Source organism: Meleagris gallopavo, chromosome 6 (assembly GCF_000146605.3).
Source record: "Meleagris gallopavo isolate NT-WF06-2002-E0010 breed Aviagen turkey brand Nicholas breeding stock chromosome 6, Turkey_5.1, whole genome shotgun sequence".
In the NCBI taxonomy this organism is placed as follows: domain Eukaryota; kingdom Metazoa; phylum Chordata; class Aves; order Galliformes; family Phasianidae; genus Meleagris; species Meleagris gallopavo.
In genome coordinates this window covers 6,116,070-6,135,275 of record NC_015016.2, presented here as the reverse complement: position 1 = coordinate 6,135,275, position 19,206 = coordinate 6,116,070, and the positions used below count along the sequence as shown (strand labels likewise).

Here is a 19,206-nt window from a genome sequence, read left to right as displayed (position 1 = left end):
TTTCCCCCCCAAAGGAGATTCAGGCTGGACATTAAGAAAAACTACTTCTCCAAGAGAGTGGTCAGGCACTGGAAGGGGCTGCCCAGGGAGGTGGTGGAATCACCATCCCTGGAGATGCTCAAGAATCATGGTTTAGTAGGAAAATACAGGTGATAAGTGCACGGTTGGACAAAATGACCTTGGAGGTCTTTTCCAACCTCAGTGATTCTATGATTCTATCCTTTCCCAATGTCTTTAAAGTTTATGACTGTTCTATTAATTTTTTGTTTTCACTTTAATTCAATTTAAAATGAAAAAGGATGCTCTTCTTGCAAACAAAAGACAATTAAGGAGGAGTTTACAGAGGTTAAAAGCTTCTGCCTTGCAATTTTCCTCAGATGAAACAAAAGGTTTGGTAGATTCTTTTGGTATTTCACATTGCTTCACACAGAGCCTTGAGCCTTTGAGGACACTATATAAAGACTCTGTCATACTCTGACATTTTGCTATAAATGACAGCTAGTAGTAAATATCTTAAAAAGCCCAATACAGGATTCAAAGGCTGGGGTCTAAATTACCCCTTAAGTCAATAAAAAGACCCACTTCCTTTATTTGTTCAAAATCTGGTACTACAGTAGGCTAAAAGCAGCTTTGTTCACATACTTTTTTTTGCATTTGGCAGGAATTCATTACATACTCAATTTCAGTTTCTTGTTTGTGGATTTTGAAACAATAAAATAGAGAAATAATTTAAGTTCATCATCCAGCAGCCCAATTCACAGACACACTTAATCTCATTTTGAAAAATTATTACTGTTAAATTGACCATATCCCTTTGACTTAATCCACAGTTGCTAGCAGTTGACATCAAACACAATGAGAAAAGAACAGCCACATTATAGATCAGAATGACAAGTGAGCTGTTCTGCACAATGTAACCATGGTTACACGGAGTCATATCTGAGGTAAACTACAAAAAAATGTGTAGGACTTATCATACATTATTCCACTGTGCTTATATGAACAATAAATTTAAAGCCTGCTCTCAGAGTTGTCAGTCCCTTAACTGTCAAGTGCCAATTACATAATAATTGATTCGTATTATATCCTTCAGCAAGTGTAAAATATTTTCTAGCATTCCACTTGTGTAATAATTAGAAGAGGAAGTTTTAATCAACTCAGTTTTCAAGTTGGTAGAAAACTATAAGAGTATAAACTGAAATGACAGTACAGGCACTTTTCCATGCCAAAATGCTTCAGAGATGATCTGCAAGATGCCCAGCTCCCCACTCCCACACCAACCCTGCCTCACCTCTCTCTGCTAGGATTTCCAAACCCTTCTTAGTTCTTTGCATCTTCTCACTGATGTCTTTTTCTTTCTTGCGTTGAAGTTCTTCTTCTTGAACTTTTCTTTTAGTTTCCTCATCACTCTGTTCCAGTTGAAGTACCATCACTTTTGCATTGTGTGTTACACCTTGATCTTCAAGGGTTTTTCCTGCAAAACACAGCATTAGGATCACATTTCTCATACTTTATTTGTGAAGAAACCATTTTACATTGTTTTTTTCCTGTAGCCCTACAATCTCAACAGCCCCTTACCTTGCTTGCATTATGCTGGTGAACTACAATCAGTACCAGATTCAAGTATCCAGTCATGATCACTGTGAATTACTGACATCTTCCACAGAAACTCAAATCAGAAGCACATTTGCATTTAAGAAATGCTTTTAAAATGATTGGTATGTTTTTTTCCCCAAACCATTCAAGAAATACAAGTGTTTCTATTTCAATTAATTGATCTCCAGGCAAGAACTAGAATAATGTGGGGTTAAACAAGGCGTCCAGAATCACACATCACAACAATACCAGGACAGAGGAAATGGAAATTAAATCCAAGTTCTTATTATCAATTTCATGACTCTAACTACTTCTGACTTTTTCCAAGGGAACAAATATGTCAACTGCTCAGGTAACCAATAAAAAAAAGAAAGTAGTTGTTGTTCAGCAACAACATTGTGGGAATTAACACGTGTAACACATTACAAACAAATTTTTGAATGTGCAGCTATATTATATGGATTGGGGAAATTTATTTTTCTTAAACATCTATTCTGGGTATTTCAAAGCTTCGGAAAATAGATTTTCAACATTTATTAAGGGATTCCTATAATCAATAATTCTGTGTACTTTGATCATTACTATTTATTACCTTTACCTTAGAGGAAAGGCTGGCAAATACAACTGCAATTCCTTTGAGATTTTCCACATTAACAAAATTGCAAACAAGTTTGCTTCTGAGAAGCAATAAACTGAAAAACAAACACAGAAGTATACTCAACTGGAGACAGTTTACTTGACTAGAGATACATACCCAGGTCGAGCTGCTTCTTATTTATGATTATTTTGATAGCATTTTCTTGTAATGCATGCTCTTGTGCTATCCTGTGAAATAAATCATTGCATTTATGAATATAAACTTGCAAGGACAAACAGCATTTCTAATAGAACAGCGATAAAACTTGAAAACAACTATGTTCATAATGGCTTAACCTTTGGCTATGAAAGGCTGCTAAAAGTCAAAATAACATCATCAGAAAGCTTTCTATGCCAGAAAGGGAGAAGATGGGATACAGAAAGGGAAAAGCAAAGCAGGCAGAAAAGAATCTGATTTTAGTTGGGTTAAAAACAAAACAAAACAAAACCAAACCACAAAAGAGAAGCTGGTTCCCTATTTAGAGGACTTGCCTCACTACAAACAGTGTTGATCACTGCTGCCTTCTCTGGTACTTGCTGATGACTTACAGAGGAGTCATTTCCACCACTAACTTTCCTTTTTTCTGTGTTAAGCTACCACTTTTTAAATGAAGAACTGCCCTATCCAGGAATGCTGTACAGCCTACTCAGACATAATAAACAGTAAAAAAAACTTTAGATAACCCAACAATAGTGCACTGTCTGTATTTTTGTGAAGTAGCACACTGTCATACAGTACTAAGACAAGAACCAAAAGTGATTACACTTACTGTGATCTGAGCTCCTTGCCAGTGATGAACAGGCTAGTTTCCAGTGGGACTTTCCTGCTCTGTAGTAATGATATTGGATGGGAGAATGGAAGAGAAAAGGAAAAGACTGTATCATAGTACTTTGGACAATTTTTTTAATTAACTGTTTTCTAACAACTACCATTCCTTTTTCAAATAAGAATCACGTTAACAGGGTTACCAGTTGGCATACATACTATAATTTCCAGGCAGGGAGCATACACTGCTATACACTGCTAAAAATAAGCATTACTACTGCACAAGATTGATAGTTAGATAAATCCAAATTCAGATCCAAACAATTTAAACTAATTTAATTATGTGCTTCCAATCTTAACTCTGCTCTGTAATTACGCCACTCACCTGTGACTGGTGAAGTTATGATTAATTCCTATTACTGTGTCTGGTCCCAGATTAGATACACTGGGATTTAAAATGAATTAATTCCCTCATGCCCAGCGGCATAGAAAAAAGGAATTAGCAGACTATTTGTTTGTTTTAACTGCATGGCAAATACTTAACAACTGCTGCCTTTAGCCTGTCACATTCCCCGCTAATTAATTTTCACTACAGGAGAGAGAACAATTATGATTGTGTTTTTTCAAGCATTCAGTGGAAAAAGAAAGCTTCTGAAGCACAGGTTATCTCTGAAGATCACCGTCTTCAGCAGAAAAATATTACCCTTTTCCAGAGTCACCACTCACTGCTGTTGCTGAAAAGATGAATGCAACCTTTAAGTGCCCCTAAGCAAAGAAGTTCTACTGTTATCTGAGCAGATCAAGATACACAGCTTTGGGGAAGATGCTGTTCCCACTCAGCAGAACCAAAATTAGAAAGTGACTGGAGATGGCAATTGTGTTTGCCAGAGACTGGCTTTGTCTGTACCAGTAAGAACCTAACCAAGAGCTGTTCTCTGTCCTGTAAAGAAGTTTACATCCATAAAGCTGAATCCTCTCAGCCTTCAAAACAGCACAGCTGTATCCAAACCACTGATGGAGATCAGTCCCTCACCTTGTGCCTGACCATTGCTTGGCAGAACAGCAGGTGGCCTGGGCAGAGCTGCATCAGAGAGGATGCTAACAACTGTGACTGTGGAACAGCTAGTGGGCTTCAGCTGACTGAAGTTTAGCTGAGCAGGGTAGATGCAGCCTCAGAATCCAGCACAGCAATCAGAGTGACACCAATGTCATTAGTGTGGTATGTTTTGTGCAGGAAACTAAAAGCTGAAGCCTGGATTTAAGGGGCAAATTGTTTGGAACTTCATTTAGAATAGATGAGTACCATCATAACAGAAAACCATACCTTTCCAAGTTCAGACATTGGACGTTTAGTTAGCTGCCAGGTCTAGAACAGTTACAATATAAATCACTGTAAGAGCACTGCCACATGCCATGGTTAAAAGCTAAAGGAGGACTATTTTATATTGTCAGCCATACACCACTTAAGATGACAGAGCATTCAATTTGGTCATTGCAATTAAAAAGAAAGGGGACTTCTTAAAAAATTGAAGCTGTCATTTAAACAAGAGTTGTGGTAATAAACTGATACTCATTTGCTAATGCAACTTTAGGTATTTTACAACTGAAAAAAAAAATCTGCTCTTTATTACTAACACGAACAGTTAAGTCAGAAGAAATTAAATTGAACTAGACAGACACTCAAATCTAATTTACTTTTCTTAATTGAAAGATCATTTCTCATTAAATCCTAAGAGGAAGACAATTACTAGTCACCCAATACTATATCCCTTCTTCATGATATTCCCATATATCTGAGGAGCTAAAACTATATGCACATAACTTGTTCTCCCTCCCCACTCCCAGCATTATTATTTTTTTAATACCAAACAGATTCATCATGCAAAACACCCAAAGAAGTTGAGGAAGAACACGTTTGCACTAGATGTATAACTAGGACTCAAAAGGCCATAAAGTAAAGTGATTTATCCCAACTTTTCTTCAACATCACTTACTTTTCTCCGAGGCAGATGTATATCAAGCCTTGCAATCCCAGTCACTTTATAATTTTCATTTCCTGTTCCACGCTCAATTGCTTTACACCGTATTTCTTCCAGCATGTTCTCTGCATCATTCTCATTGATTTTCAGCTTGGATGAATATTTTTGTACAAGCTCCTAAGAAAACAACAAGAAAAACCTGGCAAAATGCATCAGTAATACGACTGGAGGACACATGACATCAGCTCAAGTGGAATATTTACCTTCATTTCTTCACCAGCTTCTTTTTTATCATTTGTGTACGGTGGTTTCCACAGCTGAATTTTGTCTTCTCTTAAGCAACTTGTCAGCTTTGCTATCAAATACTTCTTTTGTGCCATTCTTTTAAAGAAAAGCAAACAAGCAAAAAATATCATTGAGTATGAAACACATTTTGGTGGGAAGGGAACCTAACAACAAAACTGCTACCAAAAATTGGAACACAGATAATTCAGGAGCCCTCTGCTTTGTTATTTTGTGACAGGAAATCTCTTCCTAACCTCTCATATAAGTTAGAATTGTAGAACACGTTGATTCCTCAAAATCCATGAGAAAACTATTTTTTCCTGTCCTGGAAAGTGCTGCTCATTCCAATCCCTCTGCAGAACATATTTGTGCTATGCTTCTGCCTTCCTGCTTCCCTGCTTGCACAGCTTTTCTCCACCAGCCACTGGTTGAACACAAATTATGACTCTCTTTTGGAAGACAGAAAAGAGACGTCAAGAAGAAGCATCTCATTACCACAAACTTCCCCATGAGAAGACCATAACACAACGTCCTCATCCCTCCAGCAAATGAAATCAGTGCCAAGATCCATGCCTCCCCTCTCAGATCTCAATCATTTGGCAAGAAGCCACATTTAATACTCTCATGAAACGGTATTGTAAAATCCTGCCATCACGGTGATGAAATAGCAGCTTGTCACTTTTCATAGTCCACGATACACTCTTCCCACTCCCAACTGCAGAAAAAGCACAAAGAGCACAAGCAACATAAAGTACAGAGACTGAGATTAAATGTGATGTGCACTGTAAATCTGCAGCAGGCAATGAAGCACCCATCACTAGGGAAAAGTTGGCAGTGTGCTGAACAGAGCAGTTCCCTATCTCACAGGTGACAATTTAGGCTGAACTCATCACCACAAGTTATTCACATTCAGTAGAGAAAAAGCAGTTGCTCTGAGTAAATCAGTATTTCCCTGAAAAAAAAATCCATTAAAAAAAAAAAATGGTGTTCAAGAAATGTTTAGATCTCGTACTGAGGGATGTGGTTTGGTGGGAAATATTGGTGATATGTGGTTGATTGGACTGAATGATCTTAGAGGCCTTTTCCAACCTCTATGATTCTATGACAAGGAATAGAGAAGGCAGAGAGAGGGAAAGGAAAGGATGATGAGGTGATCTTGGAAAAAAAAACAAAAACAAACCACATACACAAAGAAAATCTATGTACTTATGACTTGGCTCTTGTACACCAGGAATCATATGGGAGATGTCTTTTAATATATATAGAAAGACATTTAAGTTGTGGGCATTGAAAATTGATTAAACTGTCACTTTTCTTTAAGACTGGATTCATTTTTTCTTCTTCTTGTTTATCGGCACAGAGCTCTCAAGAAAATGGGGGGAAAAAGAGAAGAATCAGAGGTCACTGCCCTTGTGTCCAGATTCAAAGCCTGTTCCTTGTTCAGAAGGGTATACTTAATGAGCAAAAAAATGTAGGTAAAAAATGGTCAGTTAAACATCCCAGTTAACCTTATCTCAACTGCAGTTTTGGTGAGAGACAAAGAATCTCTGAATACTACAAAGACTCTTCTAGCAAAAGGCCAGGACAGCTGAGCAGCAGGTGCTTCAAAAACCCTTGCAGTTTGTTTCCTGTAGTTTGTAGAGTGTCTGATCAAACCAGGTGAGAAAACAACACCTTCTTCTTCTTACTAGATGTTGTTATTATTTCAGGGCCAAAACAAAAGATGGTATTTGAAAGCAGAAAGGAACAAACGTATCCAGTTTCCAAAAGATGGTATTAAAGTGCAGTTTTACCATTTTTTTCCAAAAGACATCACACAAATCCCATATCACAGAATGACCCAGGTTTGAAGGGACCTCAAGGATCGTGAAGCTCCAACCCTCCCCTCCTTCCCCTTCCCACCCCCCACAGGCAGGGCTGCCAATGTCCACATTTAGTACCAGACCAGGCTGCCCAGGGCCCCATCCAACCTGATCTTGAACACCTCCAGGGATGGGGCATCCACAGCCTCTCTGGGCAGCTGTTCCAGCACCTCACCACTCTCATAGTAAAGAACTTCCTCCTAATATCCAACCTAAATCTTCCCTCCTTCAACTCAAAAGCATTTCCCCTTGTGCTGCTGTTATCTACCCTTGTAAAGAGCTGACTTCCCTCCTGTTTACAGGTTTCCTTTTAGGTACTGAAAGACTGCAATGAGGTCACCTTGCCGCCTTCTTTTCTCCAGGCTGAAATGCAATCATTTTTTGCAATTTTTAGGGTATGCTGAACAACCAACCCATCACTATATTTCCACTTAACGTTAACTTCAGAAACAAAAGAATATCCTTTACTTTAAGGCATCCAGACACTTGAAGTCTACAAATTATACAGGTGACACTTGGAAGCTAGTCACCCACCTTTTTATCAGATTGGTACTTCACAGTTTTGTAAATCTGTTCATTTATAGAACCAGGAAGCAACACCAAAGTCTCCAATTAAACTTACCCTTACCAACCCTCCATAAAAAGAATGTTTTTCTTTCCACAAATAATAACACAGTTATAGTTTTGTATGTTAAAAAACTTTAACATTCATAGTGAATTACCATTTCACCTTAAGTAAATGGCAAGAGAATTCTTAACAAGAACTTATAAGTGACATTCCCACAAGCGTCCCTGAGATGGTTTCACTTTCACTGAGCTTAAAGGGGCTCTCCCAAAACTCAAAACAACCGATGGGGATTTACCAAGGGCTGCTCTGAACACCGGACTGAGCTTTTGCCACACAAATGTCACCTTCTAAACCAGCTGGGCTCAGAAAAACAAACACAGGTTTGAAAGCAAATCGTTGAGGGAAGGATTCTGAGCAGCCTAGTAACAAAACAGACTGGATAAAGACATAAGCAAGGTTCCCTACAGCAACGATTTAATGCTCGCTCACGGCTCCAGGGGCGACAGAGAAGCTAAGCGCCAGGACGGGCACCCAGCAGCAGCCCTGGGCCGCCCTCAGCACACACCCGGCTCACCCCTGCCCTGACAGCACCGACACCCCCACCCCCGTGCCGCAGAGGACGATTCCCAGCGCTGTCACTGCTGGGTGCCTCCAAAGCACCACGCTGGCAGAAGGGCGAGGCCCGGGGAGGCCGCACAGTACCTCAGCGTGAGGGGAGGCACCCACCTGAGCCCTGCGCGTGAACGCGGGCCTCGGCGCTCAGGCTGAGGGAACAGCGAGCCCTACCAACAGCTGTCCCAGCCCGCCGCGGACCCAGAGCCCGCTCTGAGGGACAGCAGGGCGGCGGCTCACCCGCTGGCGGCGGCCTGTAGGAGGAGCGAGGCGCACCGCACCCCTTAGGAGGGCTGCTAAGGTCTGTAACGCCCTTTGCCGCTTCCGGCTTCCGGGAGATTCCTGCGCTGGGACCGGAAGAGGGGGTCACGTGGTGAAGCCAAGCCCCGCCTGCCATTTTAGGGCTTTGCCCTCACTTGTGTGTGTTTGTGTGTGGTGTTCGGTCGCTCGGTGGTATGCTGTTCTGCTCTTCGCTTGCCTGCTTTGCACCTTGAGAAGCGCTGGTGCTTGGGTGCTTACTTCTCCTTTTTATCCTTTCACCTGTCAGACTCTCTCACCCGCAGCCTTTCTGCTTGTGAGGCAAAAGGGCAGAGGTTCCTGTCAGTGCTGGGGGGCCTTTCCAAGGGCTGAGAGGTGCCAGGGAAGAGCCGGGTGTGATGGTTGCTGTGTGCAGGGTCAGCGTGTCTGTGTGGGCCTGGGGTTAGAGAACAAGTTTGTGTTTGTTGTAAGGGTGTCAAAATTAACCTGAATTCAGAGGCTGGGCTGGAAAATTATTACGCGTGGCACGGTATGTGGAGATAAACTCACACAATCGTTAAGGTTGGAAAAGACCACTAAGGTCACCTAGTCTGTCTACCCGTCCCTCAGTGCCACATCTCCACAGTTCTGGAACATCTCCAGGGATGGTGACTCCACCACCTTGTGCCACTGCATCACCTCTCTTTCTGAGATTAATTTTTTTTTCCTAAAATCCAACCTGAATCTCCCCCAGTGCAGTTTCAGGCCATCGCCTCTCATCTTACTGCTGTTACCTGGGGGAAGAGGCCGATGCCCACCTTTGGTACAACCTCCTTTCAGGGCACTGTAGAGACCTCCCAGACTCAGTGAGATGTTTGGCCCCATTTCCCTTATGATATGTGTTGTACCTTCTGCTCTAGTGCCCATAATGGCCCATTGCTGAGAATGGTATGAGACTATGTAGGCTGCACAAAGTAAACGATGTTATATTTGTATGTAGGACTCCCAAAGGTCCCACGTACTCCCAAAACTGTCCCGGCAGCTAAGGATTTTCATGGTATCATCGATGTTGGAAAAGACCTCTGAAATCATCTAGTCTATCTTTCAACTCATTGCCACCATGCCCATTGAGCAATGTCCCTCAGCACCACGTTTCTGGAGTTCTTGAACACTCCCAGGAATGATGACCCCACCAGCGTGCAGCCTGTTCCAGTGCCTGACTAAACTTTTGTTCAAATTGCTCTGATACTCTGAGGGAAAGCATTGTCCAAAGGTGTTGTTTATTTTGGACTAGATGGCCCTGCAGATCAGTCGTTATGTAAAGCATATTCCTTAGGCAGTTATGTGGCCCCACAGGTATTGTGTGTCTTGCTCACAAACTCTGAACTAGAATTTCAGGATTCCAAACTCTCCTGTGTGCATAAATCAGTCACATTTGCCCACTGTTAAAATAAGGTTATTGTTACTCAGCTTACTTTTTTGATACTCTTGAATTCTGTGCTTGAAGCTTTGCTAAAGTTATAGTAATGCAGTAACGATAGTTACTCCCCATAAGTTCCAAACATGGAAAAGCAAACAGCAAAGTGCTTTGAAAATCAGGTAAGTTTGAGAAATGTGACTTCGCAATATTTGAAGTTTTCCATTTTTCTCATGAAATTGTTCCCTTTTTCATTTTTTTTTACTATGGTTGCTTTAGGGAAAAAATAATAATTTTCAGGCAATGCACCTGTGTAATATTTTAATCTCTTGAAATGCAAGTTCAGCCACTTTTCTCATAACTAACAATGCTCCATTAACAAATGAAAATGTACTGAAATTTTCCTTCTCTTATGTCCTTGGGATTTAAAATAAAGGACTTTTCCAAAGGCAAAATGCCCTTCCTAATTAAGCTCGTCAGTACAAAGCACACCAGTATGCTAGAGAAGCCTCAGGAAAGGACAAAGTGGTTTTATGAAAGTGCCTGCAAAGGATTTAGTTATTTAGTATGTGTATAAACTTTCACTGACTTTTAAATCAAGGCATTCAAGTCTGTGTTTAGTTAAGATAACTAATTCAAAGCACTTTAAAATCAATTTAGAAGTATTTGCAGAAAATAATATCACTAATTTAGTCAAATGGGCGTATAGAGAAGGTAGATAAGATTTTAGAACTTCTATGATACTGATTTAAAAATTTAAGTTGCATTCACTGAAATGTTTTCAAGTGTTTCAATGCAACTATCTTGCCAAAATGATCTTGAATTTAATTTTTAATAGTTTTTATAGTGGCTCCTTGCCAATGTGACTTTTTTTTTTAATTTTATTTCAGTTGTTCCTTTATCTTGATGTGATTCTGTTATGGTCTCCAGACTTGTAGATACAACAAAAACAACACTCTGGTATAATGAAAGGCTGGAGTACAAATCAATAAACTCTGTAATCAGCATGACAGGAAAATAGAAAGCTAATGTGTACCACAGAGTTCAAAAAACTCATTGTCCTTTGATATTTCTCTCCAGGTACTTTCTTGTTTCATATAGCTGGTTGTTATCTGGTATTTTATCCCTGTTATAGCTTTACCTATTATCCGTAATTGTGTTTTATCTTTTTTCAGTTCTTTTTTTTAGAACTCTTAGTACTGTGTTTTTAGTTTTGGTTTGTGTTTTATTTCTTTTGTTGTTGTTTTAAATTCTGTTTGTTTTTAGAAGTTAGTTGTGATTGCTTATTAATTTTTCATGATTACCCAGAAATAGGAATCAATTAATTAAAAACATTAAAAAAAAAAGGAAAACGTTGAAAAATCACAACAAGTGATCAAGTGAAATGGTTTTAAATGGTTTTAAGTTGAGGGAGGGAAGATTTAGGTTGGATGTCAGGGGCAAGTTCTTTACTGTGAGAGTGGTGAGGTGCTGGAACAGCTGCCCAGAGAGGTTGTGGATGCCCCATCCCTGGAGGTGTTCAAGGCCAGGGTTGGATGGGGGCCCTGGGGCAGCCTGGTCTGGTATTAAATGTGGAGGTTGGTGGCCCTGCATGTGGCAGGGGGGTGGAGATTCGTGATCCTTGAGCTCCCTTCCAACCCTGGCCATTCTGTGATTCTATGAAGTGAACAAGTACATCTGGAGAATTTTGTTGAAGAATTAAAGGCCATATATTGTTTTGCCTTTGTCTCATGGATGGTTACTTACAGAAGAGAGGTGCCTGCCAGTCTACTGTTGTGGGCTGGATCACTGTGTGACAGTATGGAATTTAGGAACTGCTTTGAGTGGCACAGAGGGGATGGGGCACTTGGCAAGGAGGAGTATAATAGCATTGTATTGCATGATGGTTTTTCCTTTCCTGTGGTCTTAGAAAATACGGTGCCATGGTAACATGATATTCCTACCTGGAGTACTGCATTCAGGTTGGGGCCTTGAGCAAAAAAAGATGTGGGGCTGTTGGAGCAGGTGGAGAGGAGACCACAAAGCTGATCAGAGGGCTGGAGGAGCTCTGTTATGAAGGAAGACTGAGGGAGTTGATGTTCAGCCTGGGAAAGGCTCTGGGGAGAAATTATTGTAGCCTTTCAGAGGAGAATTACAAAAAAATTGCTTATGGACTCTTTACCAAGTTGTATAGAGATAGGACAAGGGCAGGTAATGATTTTAAATGAAAAGAAGGTAGATTGGACAAAGAGAAGACATTCTTTATTCAGAGGGTGGTGAGGTCCAGAGAAGCTGTGGATGTCCCATCCGTGCAGGGCTGGATGGGGCTTTGGGCACCTGGTCTGATGAGAGGTGTCCCTGCCCATGGAACTGAGTGGGCTTTAAGGTCCCTTCCAACCCAAACCATTCTGCGATTCAACACTTACCACAGTGAATCTCCTGTGAAAGAATTGGCTCTTATGGCCACATCCAGAGAATGGTGGTGAATGGAGTGGTCAGGAGTGGTTCTCCAGGCAGCAGTATTGGGGCCGGCCCTGTTTAATATCTTTATTGATGATCTGGACAGGGGGATTGAGTGCACACTCAGTAAGTTTGCAGATGACACCAAGCTGGGAGGAAGTGTTGCTTTGCCTGAGGGTAGGAAGGCCCTACAGAGGGATCTGGATAGGCTGGATGGCTGTGCTGAGGCCAATCACATGAGGTTAAGCTGTGTCTATAGAAGTGTGTAGGAGGGAGAAAACAATGTATTTTTACAGGATTTATATATAAGAAAAATGTACCATTTAGTGTGTCCCATCAAGACAACAATAGATGTGAGCAAAGATTTTATTAATTGCTTTTAAAAATACATTAAAAATTTTAATGAATATCTTTTTTTTTTTTTGAGAAAAGGCTATCATGAAATCATATTAAGTGTATGAATCACCTTCAGTACTGTTTCATTGCTCATTTTTTTATTTTCTAGTCAAATCGTACCATATTGAAGTTCAGCCTTGTTGCTTCATCAGCAGTTTTGCTAATGTTTGCTATAGCTCTCAGATATTTCAAGTGTTGTTATGATACAGTCTTTTTTCTAAATAAGTAACCTGAAAATAGAGGGGAAACAGCCCAGAAAAATTGCTCCAGTCTCTGGAATAACAAAAGTGAGCTTCTGTTGCAGTCCAGCATCTTCCTTACAACTCACTTTAGATTGCAGTGTACAGCAACAATTTATTTTGTGAAGATCTTCCTTGGCTAATAGGAGACCTTCAGCAGGCTGATCACAGTAACTAGGAATGCTATTTTGCTGTTTTCAGTTTTACTCAAATTTTTGACTGAACTTTATTTATTGCTGAGTGTCTTCACTGTGAGACATATAATCCCAGCCTCCTTGCTGCTTCTGAAATTCTGGGTGCTTTTTTATTAGGGAAAGGATAAAAGTCTAACTTGTGGCAAGCTGGCATATATTTTCTAGAGGAAATGTGCTGATGCATCCAGACTGCTGAAGTGTCTGACTTCAGAGCAGGCTTTTGGCAAGTTCCTGAGATGGTGCTGCCACTCTCATTGCTGAAACTGCTCAACGTTGAAGTGAGCACGGATAGTTCACTCGCTTCTTCTAATTCCTTGTGTTGCAGTGTGCCATTTTCTTTTGAAACCAGTCTCTGATTGTCAAAACTGCACGATTCATTCCTGCAGTGGGAAAGATCCCAGGGAGCTTTCTTACAAGGAGTTTGTGCCAGGCGGTGAATTCCCAGGTGAGTACGCCAGGGTGAGCTGTCGTGTGCAGTGCCATTGCTGGTCACCTCCAGCCTGACCTTTCTGACAGGGACACATTCTGTAAATGACTTTGAATTTTTAACTTTTTTATTAATTAAAACAGTGTTGACCATTGATTCTGGGAGAACGGATTCATGCTCACCTGTAAGAGAAACACATACATGCACTTTAGTATGGTGGCTGAAATTAAGGGTTACTTCAGCTGAAGAACATTAACAGATGAGTGGTGCCTGTACTCCTTCCATCTGTGACCAAGAGTAGTTCAAACTCTTTTGATGCCAGATTACAGAGGAGTATTCCTCACTCAGTTTTGCATTTTGAAGACATAAATGCTACCGCAGAGTCAGTTAAACGATAATGGAAATTTATCAAGTCAATATTGATCTAAGCACTACTCTAGGACTCATTAACAACACAGATTGAGAATTGACTTTCAGTAATTAACTGCTTGTAAGCAAAAATTCTTAAGGTGAACAGGGGCCTGCTTAATGTGTCGATTGGTACTGTGATTTGAGAGACACAAATGTTTGAGTTGATACTGTTTGAAGCTTGTATTCACGACCCAAAAATATTCTGAATTTCTTTCCTCTTTTTCCCAGTGCAGAATCATTAACGTATAGGCTTGTATTTATTACTTAATTATTTTTTCCCACCTCTGTGGTTAATTTCTAATGCGTTAAGAAAGTTACTGCTGGAAATGCATAGGATATTAGAAATAGAAATGCTAATGCTGCCTTAATTAGATGTAGCAGCTATTAAATTACTGAACACGACGGGCCTTCTGTGCCTTGAAAATGAATAGAATCTGAACTATTGTACTAAAGATAAACAAACAGTGCTGTTGACATTGTAAGCACTAATTAAATGCACGTTAGTTACTATAAATATTGCTTAAAGTGGAGGTTGTGCAGAATGCTGACCTTATTTACGGGGTTGAGTTAAAGGAACTGAATTTTTTTTCAGTACAAATAATGAAGTATATTGATGTGAAAAAGAACAGACAGAGAGAGTTGATTATATTTTGAAATACAAAATCTGAATAGCCACTTAAGAGAATTCTAACCTTGAATTTGCATTGAAACTAATTGGAGTAGGATGTTGCCATAAAAAAAGAAGCTAATGCAAAAATCCTTGTAACAGTGCTTCATATCATTGTTATGAGAAACGATCTGAAGATGTCAGATGCAGCTGATTTACTGGCAGTAAATGAACCTGTAAATGGGGCTTGAGTTAAGGAGAGGCTTTTGCTGCTGTCTTTGGCTCCCATTACTAAAGCAACAACACCTTGTACAGTACCATAGAATTTTCTCTGCCCCTCAGTTGGCCACAGAAGGTTGATCTGATAAGAGCTGGGAAGTGAGAGTCACGTGCATCTTCTGCTTTCGTGCAGTGTGATCAGGAGAGAGGAGACAAAAGCACACGCTAAGCTTAGAGCATGTGCCTGTGCATATGTCTATACAGTGAAACATACCAGAAGAATTTCCTAGTGTGAAGCCATTCTTAGAGATGAGAACACACAATTTTGCATCATGAAACAGTGAGAATCAAAGTTACGGCCAGTTTTATGGTCAGACTTTTTCCAGGAAAGTCCATTTGCAAAGCAGAGGTCTGCAAAACAGCACCAGGCTACAATGGGTTTGTTCTTCACATGTGAGGGAAAAGGCAAGAGAAAGGAGGAACTGAGAGTCTCTCAGGGGTGCAGCTTTGCATATTCTTGTAGATATCACTGCACTTTTAGATGAACTAGTGTTTATAGGCACCTTCAGGTTTTATCTCAAATCATCTGAACTGGTCATCAAAAGAATTACAGTCTGGTTTGAGCTGATCAGAGAGTTCAGTGTAATGCATCAGTCCAAGTCAAATAATCCAAACTGGTTTTCAGTTCAGGTTTGATTTGATTCCTTGGCTACAGATACAACACACAAAGTTGAGCAATGAGCTGTAATAGAAATGTTGGAGCCCTGAGCCATGCTCTGTTGAGTCAGTGCACATTCAGCACTCCCTGAACTTCTGAAGAAAGCTTGATTAAGATCAAGCTTTTTTTTCTTTTAGAAAAGACAGATCTTTTGAATTGCACATAATAGCCTTGCAGTAAGGTTGTCTACCATTTGACCTTTTTCATATGCTGTCATCATAGATTCTGAATTAACAGAAGTTAATCTTTGAAGTCTTGGAAGAGATTTCTGCAGTCAGAGGTCCAATGTTTATTCCATTGTTACTGCATGCTCTGAATGCTATTTTAATTCCTAAAGTAAATACTGCTTTTCTTCTTAGCCAGTGAATAATAAATACACTATCGTATTATTCCCCACCTGGAGATCTTCAAATATTGTCATCCTTTTTCTCAAAGAATCAGGAACTGGCAGAAATATGAATGTGGCTGTGTGTTTTGGGGACAAACCAGAGGCAAGTTATTTTAAGGTGACTTAACAGTTACTAGCTCACCAGTCAAAAACCTAGAAAAGTTAAAGAGTCTGAAATTCTGTTTAAAGTTTTACAATTCTATTGTTCTGGAAAACAAGGCAGATAATGAGATGCAGAGCTGGAAGTCCTTATGGAATCTTGAAGTTATCATTCCAATGCAGTGCTGTAAACCTGCAATGCTCAAAACAACTGTGGCACCATGGAAAGATGGCCTATCTGCAGGAAGCAATTTAAGGTTTTACTAGTCAAAACAAAGACTTTTTGCAGGGATTTTTGGGACCATGAAGGAATGAAGGCATCCTTCTACCATGGAATGTCACGTCTCTGACCTCGGAGGTTTGTGTTCATCTGTAGTCTTATTGTTGTCGTTACCCTTCAGCAATGATTTTACCCTCTGAGTACAGTAGCAGTACAAGGAGACAATAACTGTCAGTACAGAAAAGCAGTGCACACATGGAATGCTTTGTGGTACGAGCTGGAATTTCTGGATAGCTCAGGCTTGTAACTTAAGGAGTATAGTAATGCTATCTCATTATAGTGGTGTTTATTGCATCCTGACATCCTCTTGGAAACTGATGCACATAACAGCCTCTAAATGCTGATTTACGTAGTAGGTTTTTCCAACTTCCAAACCACATGAATGTTTAAGGTTAACTTTAGTGGTGCTGAGAACTCAGCTGTTTCTCACAGCAACATTAACCCCTTCCACACAAGGTGATTAAATGTAGAAGTTCATTGCCATAGGTTCTGCGTTTTTGTTAATGTTTTGGGCTATGTGCATGCATATGAAAACACGTGTGTCAACTTCCAGCCCTACTAAATTTTTAAATTCTCAGAGCTGCATGGTCCTACTTTGTCTTTTCTTTAATCTTCAATTAATGTCCTGGCCAAAAAGAAAAAAAAAATTGCTCTGATTATGTGTAATACATCTGAAGTTTCATCTGAATTTCATTGGAATACAGACCTCCGCTTCCTTTCTTTAACTGGCTGATATTGTTCCTTTGCCTTCAAGTTAGTTGCCTTTTCATACCTGATAAAATAAGCTTGCACAGTCACATCCCTTTCTTCCTTAAATAGGCTTTTTGTTTGTTTGCTTAACATTAGAATTGCTAGCCATTTGGGTGAAATGATACTGAGGAAGCGAGTATGTTTTATGGTTCATAATTAGGTGTTTTGTCTATTGTTTTGATGACACTCCTAGTCAGATACAGCCAAAAATCCAGAACTGCTGAAAAATGTAGAGGAAAACGTAAAGAACAAGATAGCCTAAGTTCTCTATTTGTTCAGCTAACTACTAACACCAGAGGTGAATTAAGCACGTTTTGCATATTGGTATTGCATTCAAAGACAATTTCATTAATTGATTTAGTATTCTCAGTATCACTTTAACTTAGAAAGTTACTGGAAATATGTCGGTGCAATATTGCAAGCAGTAGTTTAACCGAAAACTTCAAAACAGTTGAATGTTTGTTTTCTAAAAGCTGTCTGGCATAGCAGAAAGATGATTGATACACTGTCACTTCTTCTATTTTCCAAGCACTGTGCAATGAAAACGTTTTCAAAAAGGGATCTTTTGTTCCAAGATTATATCTTAGATACCCACTGTTACTTAGTAGAAGTTATTTTCTAAGCAGATGCCCAACTTTTGCTTGATATTTGGTATTGTCTCCCATAGTCTTGTAGGATGCATTTCTTTACATAGATAAAGAAGAGAAAAAGAGACAGAAGACCCACGACTGATTGTTCTGATGGAAGAATTTGACAAAGTACATTTCACAAATAGATTGATGGTAGATGTGAAGTATATGGCTCCTGTAAGAATAAACACCAACGTTAAGAATTTTACTTTCCTAACTTAAAACCTGTAAAACCTTTAATCAAATGCATTCATCTATTTCAAACTGATATTAGTGTTTTTCTGCTGTGAAACTTACTGCTAGAGCCATAAGATTGCCTGTTAGTGAAATGAATAAAAAACCTAAACTGACAGAAAAGTAGACACTTTGTACCTCTCTTGAAGCTGAGCATTAAAAGAACAAAGATAGAAGTTATTCAGTATATAAAGTTTTTACATCTACATTTACATCGTTTCCTATAAATCCAAGCATACCTGTTTTAAATACAATAATGTGTGATTGCAGCTTTTGCTTCTGTTTTATGTGGTCATACTGCTCCTCAAGTAAGCTTACATCCATCTTGGTTGGCTGCTTATGATGATCTGAATCTTGTAGCTCTGAGGTATGAGTCACTGAAAAAATAGCAGTGGTGTATTTGTAAGCCTTTACCATCTGTTCCCACAAGGAAGAAAAAGTCATGCAGGAGCAGGACATTTCTTTCATTGTGTTGGCAAAAAAAGCACATCAAAGTATCTGAAATCTTCCTAAACGATGAAATAATTCTAAGTTGGGTAACTTCTTTCAGAAGTGTCTGTTCTGAAGCTGTAGATTTCAAGCAGCTTGTTCTCCTGCAGCACACCTTGAGCTCCTGCATACAGATTTCATGGTGATAGCAGGATTTATGATTGGATTTAATGTTGACTTAAGGTTGTGAACACATGAGGCTTTGCCAAAAAAAACAGTGAAATTCAAAACCTCATTGAACACGGTCAGGTGCTCAAAGGGCTGGATAATACTGGTTTATGTAGCAAGGCTAACTCTTAAAGAGGTGCTGTCATGGTGACCTGACCAAGACAGTAATTCTGTCAGGGAAACCTTCAGGTTTCTTTTCGTGTATTTTCTGTCTTTTCCTTCCCATTCTCCTACCTTAACTTTCATCCAATGTCATTCTTATTGCAGCGTCTTGGGCAGTAGGGTGAAGACTGAACTGACAACCTTCATAACCTTGCTAAAGATATTCCTGGGTGCAGAGCCAAAACAAAGCTTTATGTAACAGTGAGGGAAAGATTTAAACAAACAAACAAACAAACACGTCTTTTTCTTCTGTGAGTTAAAGTATGAGAGTGCCTGAATGACAAGCTGCACATTTCTGTCCCTGAAATAGGTCCTTTTGATGCTATTACAAGGATCCAAGAGAGTTGCGTGGCTGAAACACTGTTAAGTGTCAATCTAATCGTTCATCTGCTAGGTTCC

The 19,206-nt window shown here is 39.7% G+C and overlaps 2 protein-coding genes across 4 annotated transcripts in view; both read right to left on the bottom strand.

Moving 5' to 3' along the window:
• Positions 1-8,640, bottom strand: part of NUB1 (negative regulator of ubiquitin like proteins 1) — a 16,615-nt gene extending 7,975 nt beyond the window's left edge. Inside the window, exons 1-6 of one of the 3 annotated variants that reach the window (XM_010712359.3) lie at positions 8,545-8,640; positions 5,241-5,358; positions 4,993-5,154; positions 3,003-3,061; positions 2,351-2,421; positions 1,292-1,474 (exon numbers count right to left, since the gene is read on the bottom strand). In XM_010712359.3, coding sequence (XP_010710661.1) covers positions 1,292-1,474; positions 2,351-2,421; positions 3,003-3,061; positions 4,993-5,154; positions 5,241-5,357 — 592 coding nt within the window. In that variant the 5' untranslated portion in view covers position 5,358; positions 8,545-8,640. Of the gene's footprint in view, positions 1-1,291; positions 1,475-2,350; positions 2,422-3,002; positions 3,062-4,992; positions 5,155-5,240; positions 5,359-5,757; positions 5,960-8,418 lie in introns of those variants that run through there. The other 2 variants (XM_003206945.4, XM_019616245.2) reach the window with 2 other exon arrangements.
• Positions 8,641-12,745: 4,105 nt separating this feature from the next.
• C6H9orf152 (chromosome 6 C9orf152 homolog) lies at positions 12,746-18,623 on the bottom strand. The gene is made up of 2 exons (XM_010712358.3): positions 18,228-18,623; positions 12,746-13,835 (listed from the first exon to the last, which is right to left on the bottom strand). The coding sequence occupies exons 1-2, from the start codon at positions 18,454-18,456 to the stop codon at positions 13,279-13,281; spliced, it is 786 nt and encodes a 261-aa protein (XP_010710660.3). The 5' UTR covers positions 18,457-18,623; the 3' UTR covers positions 12,746-13,278.
• Positions 18,624-19,206: the final 583 nt, after the last annotated feature.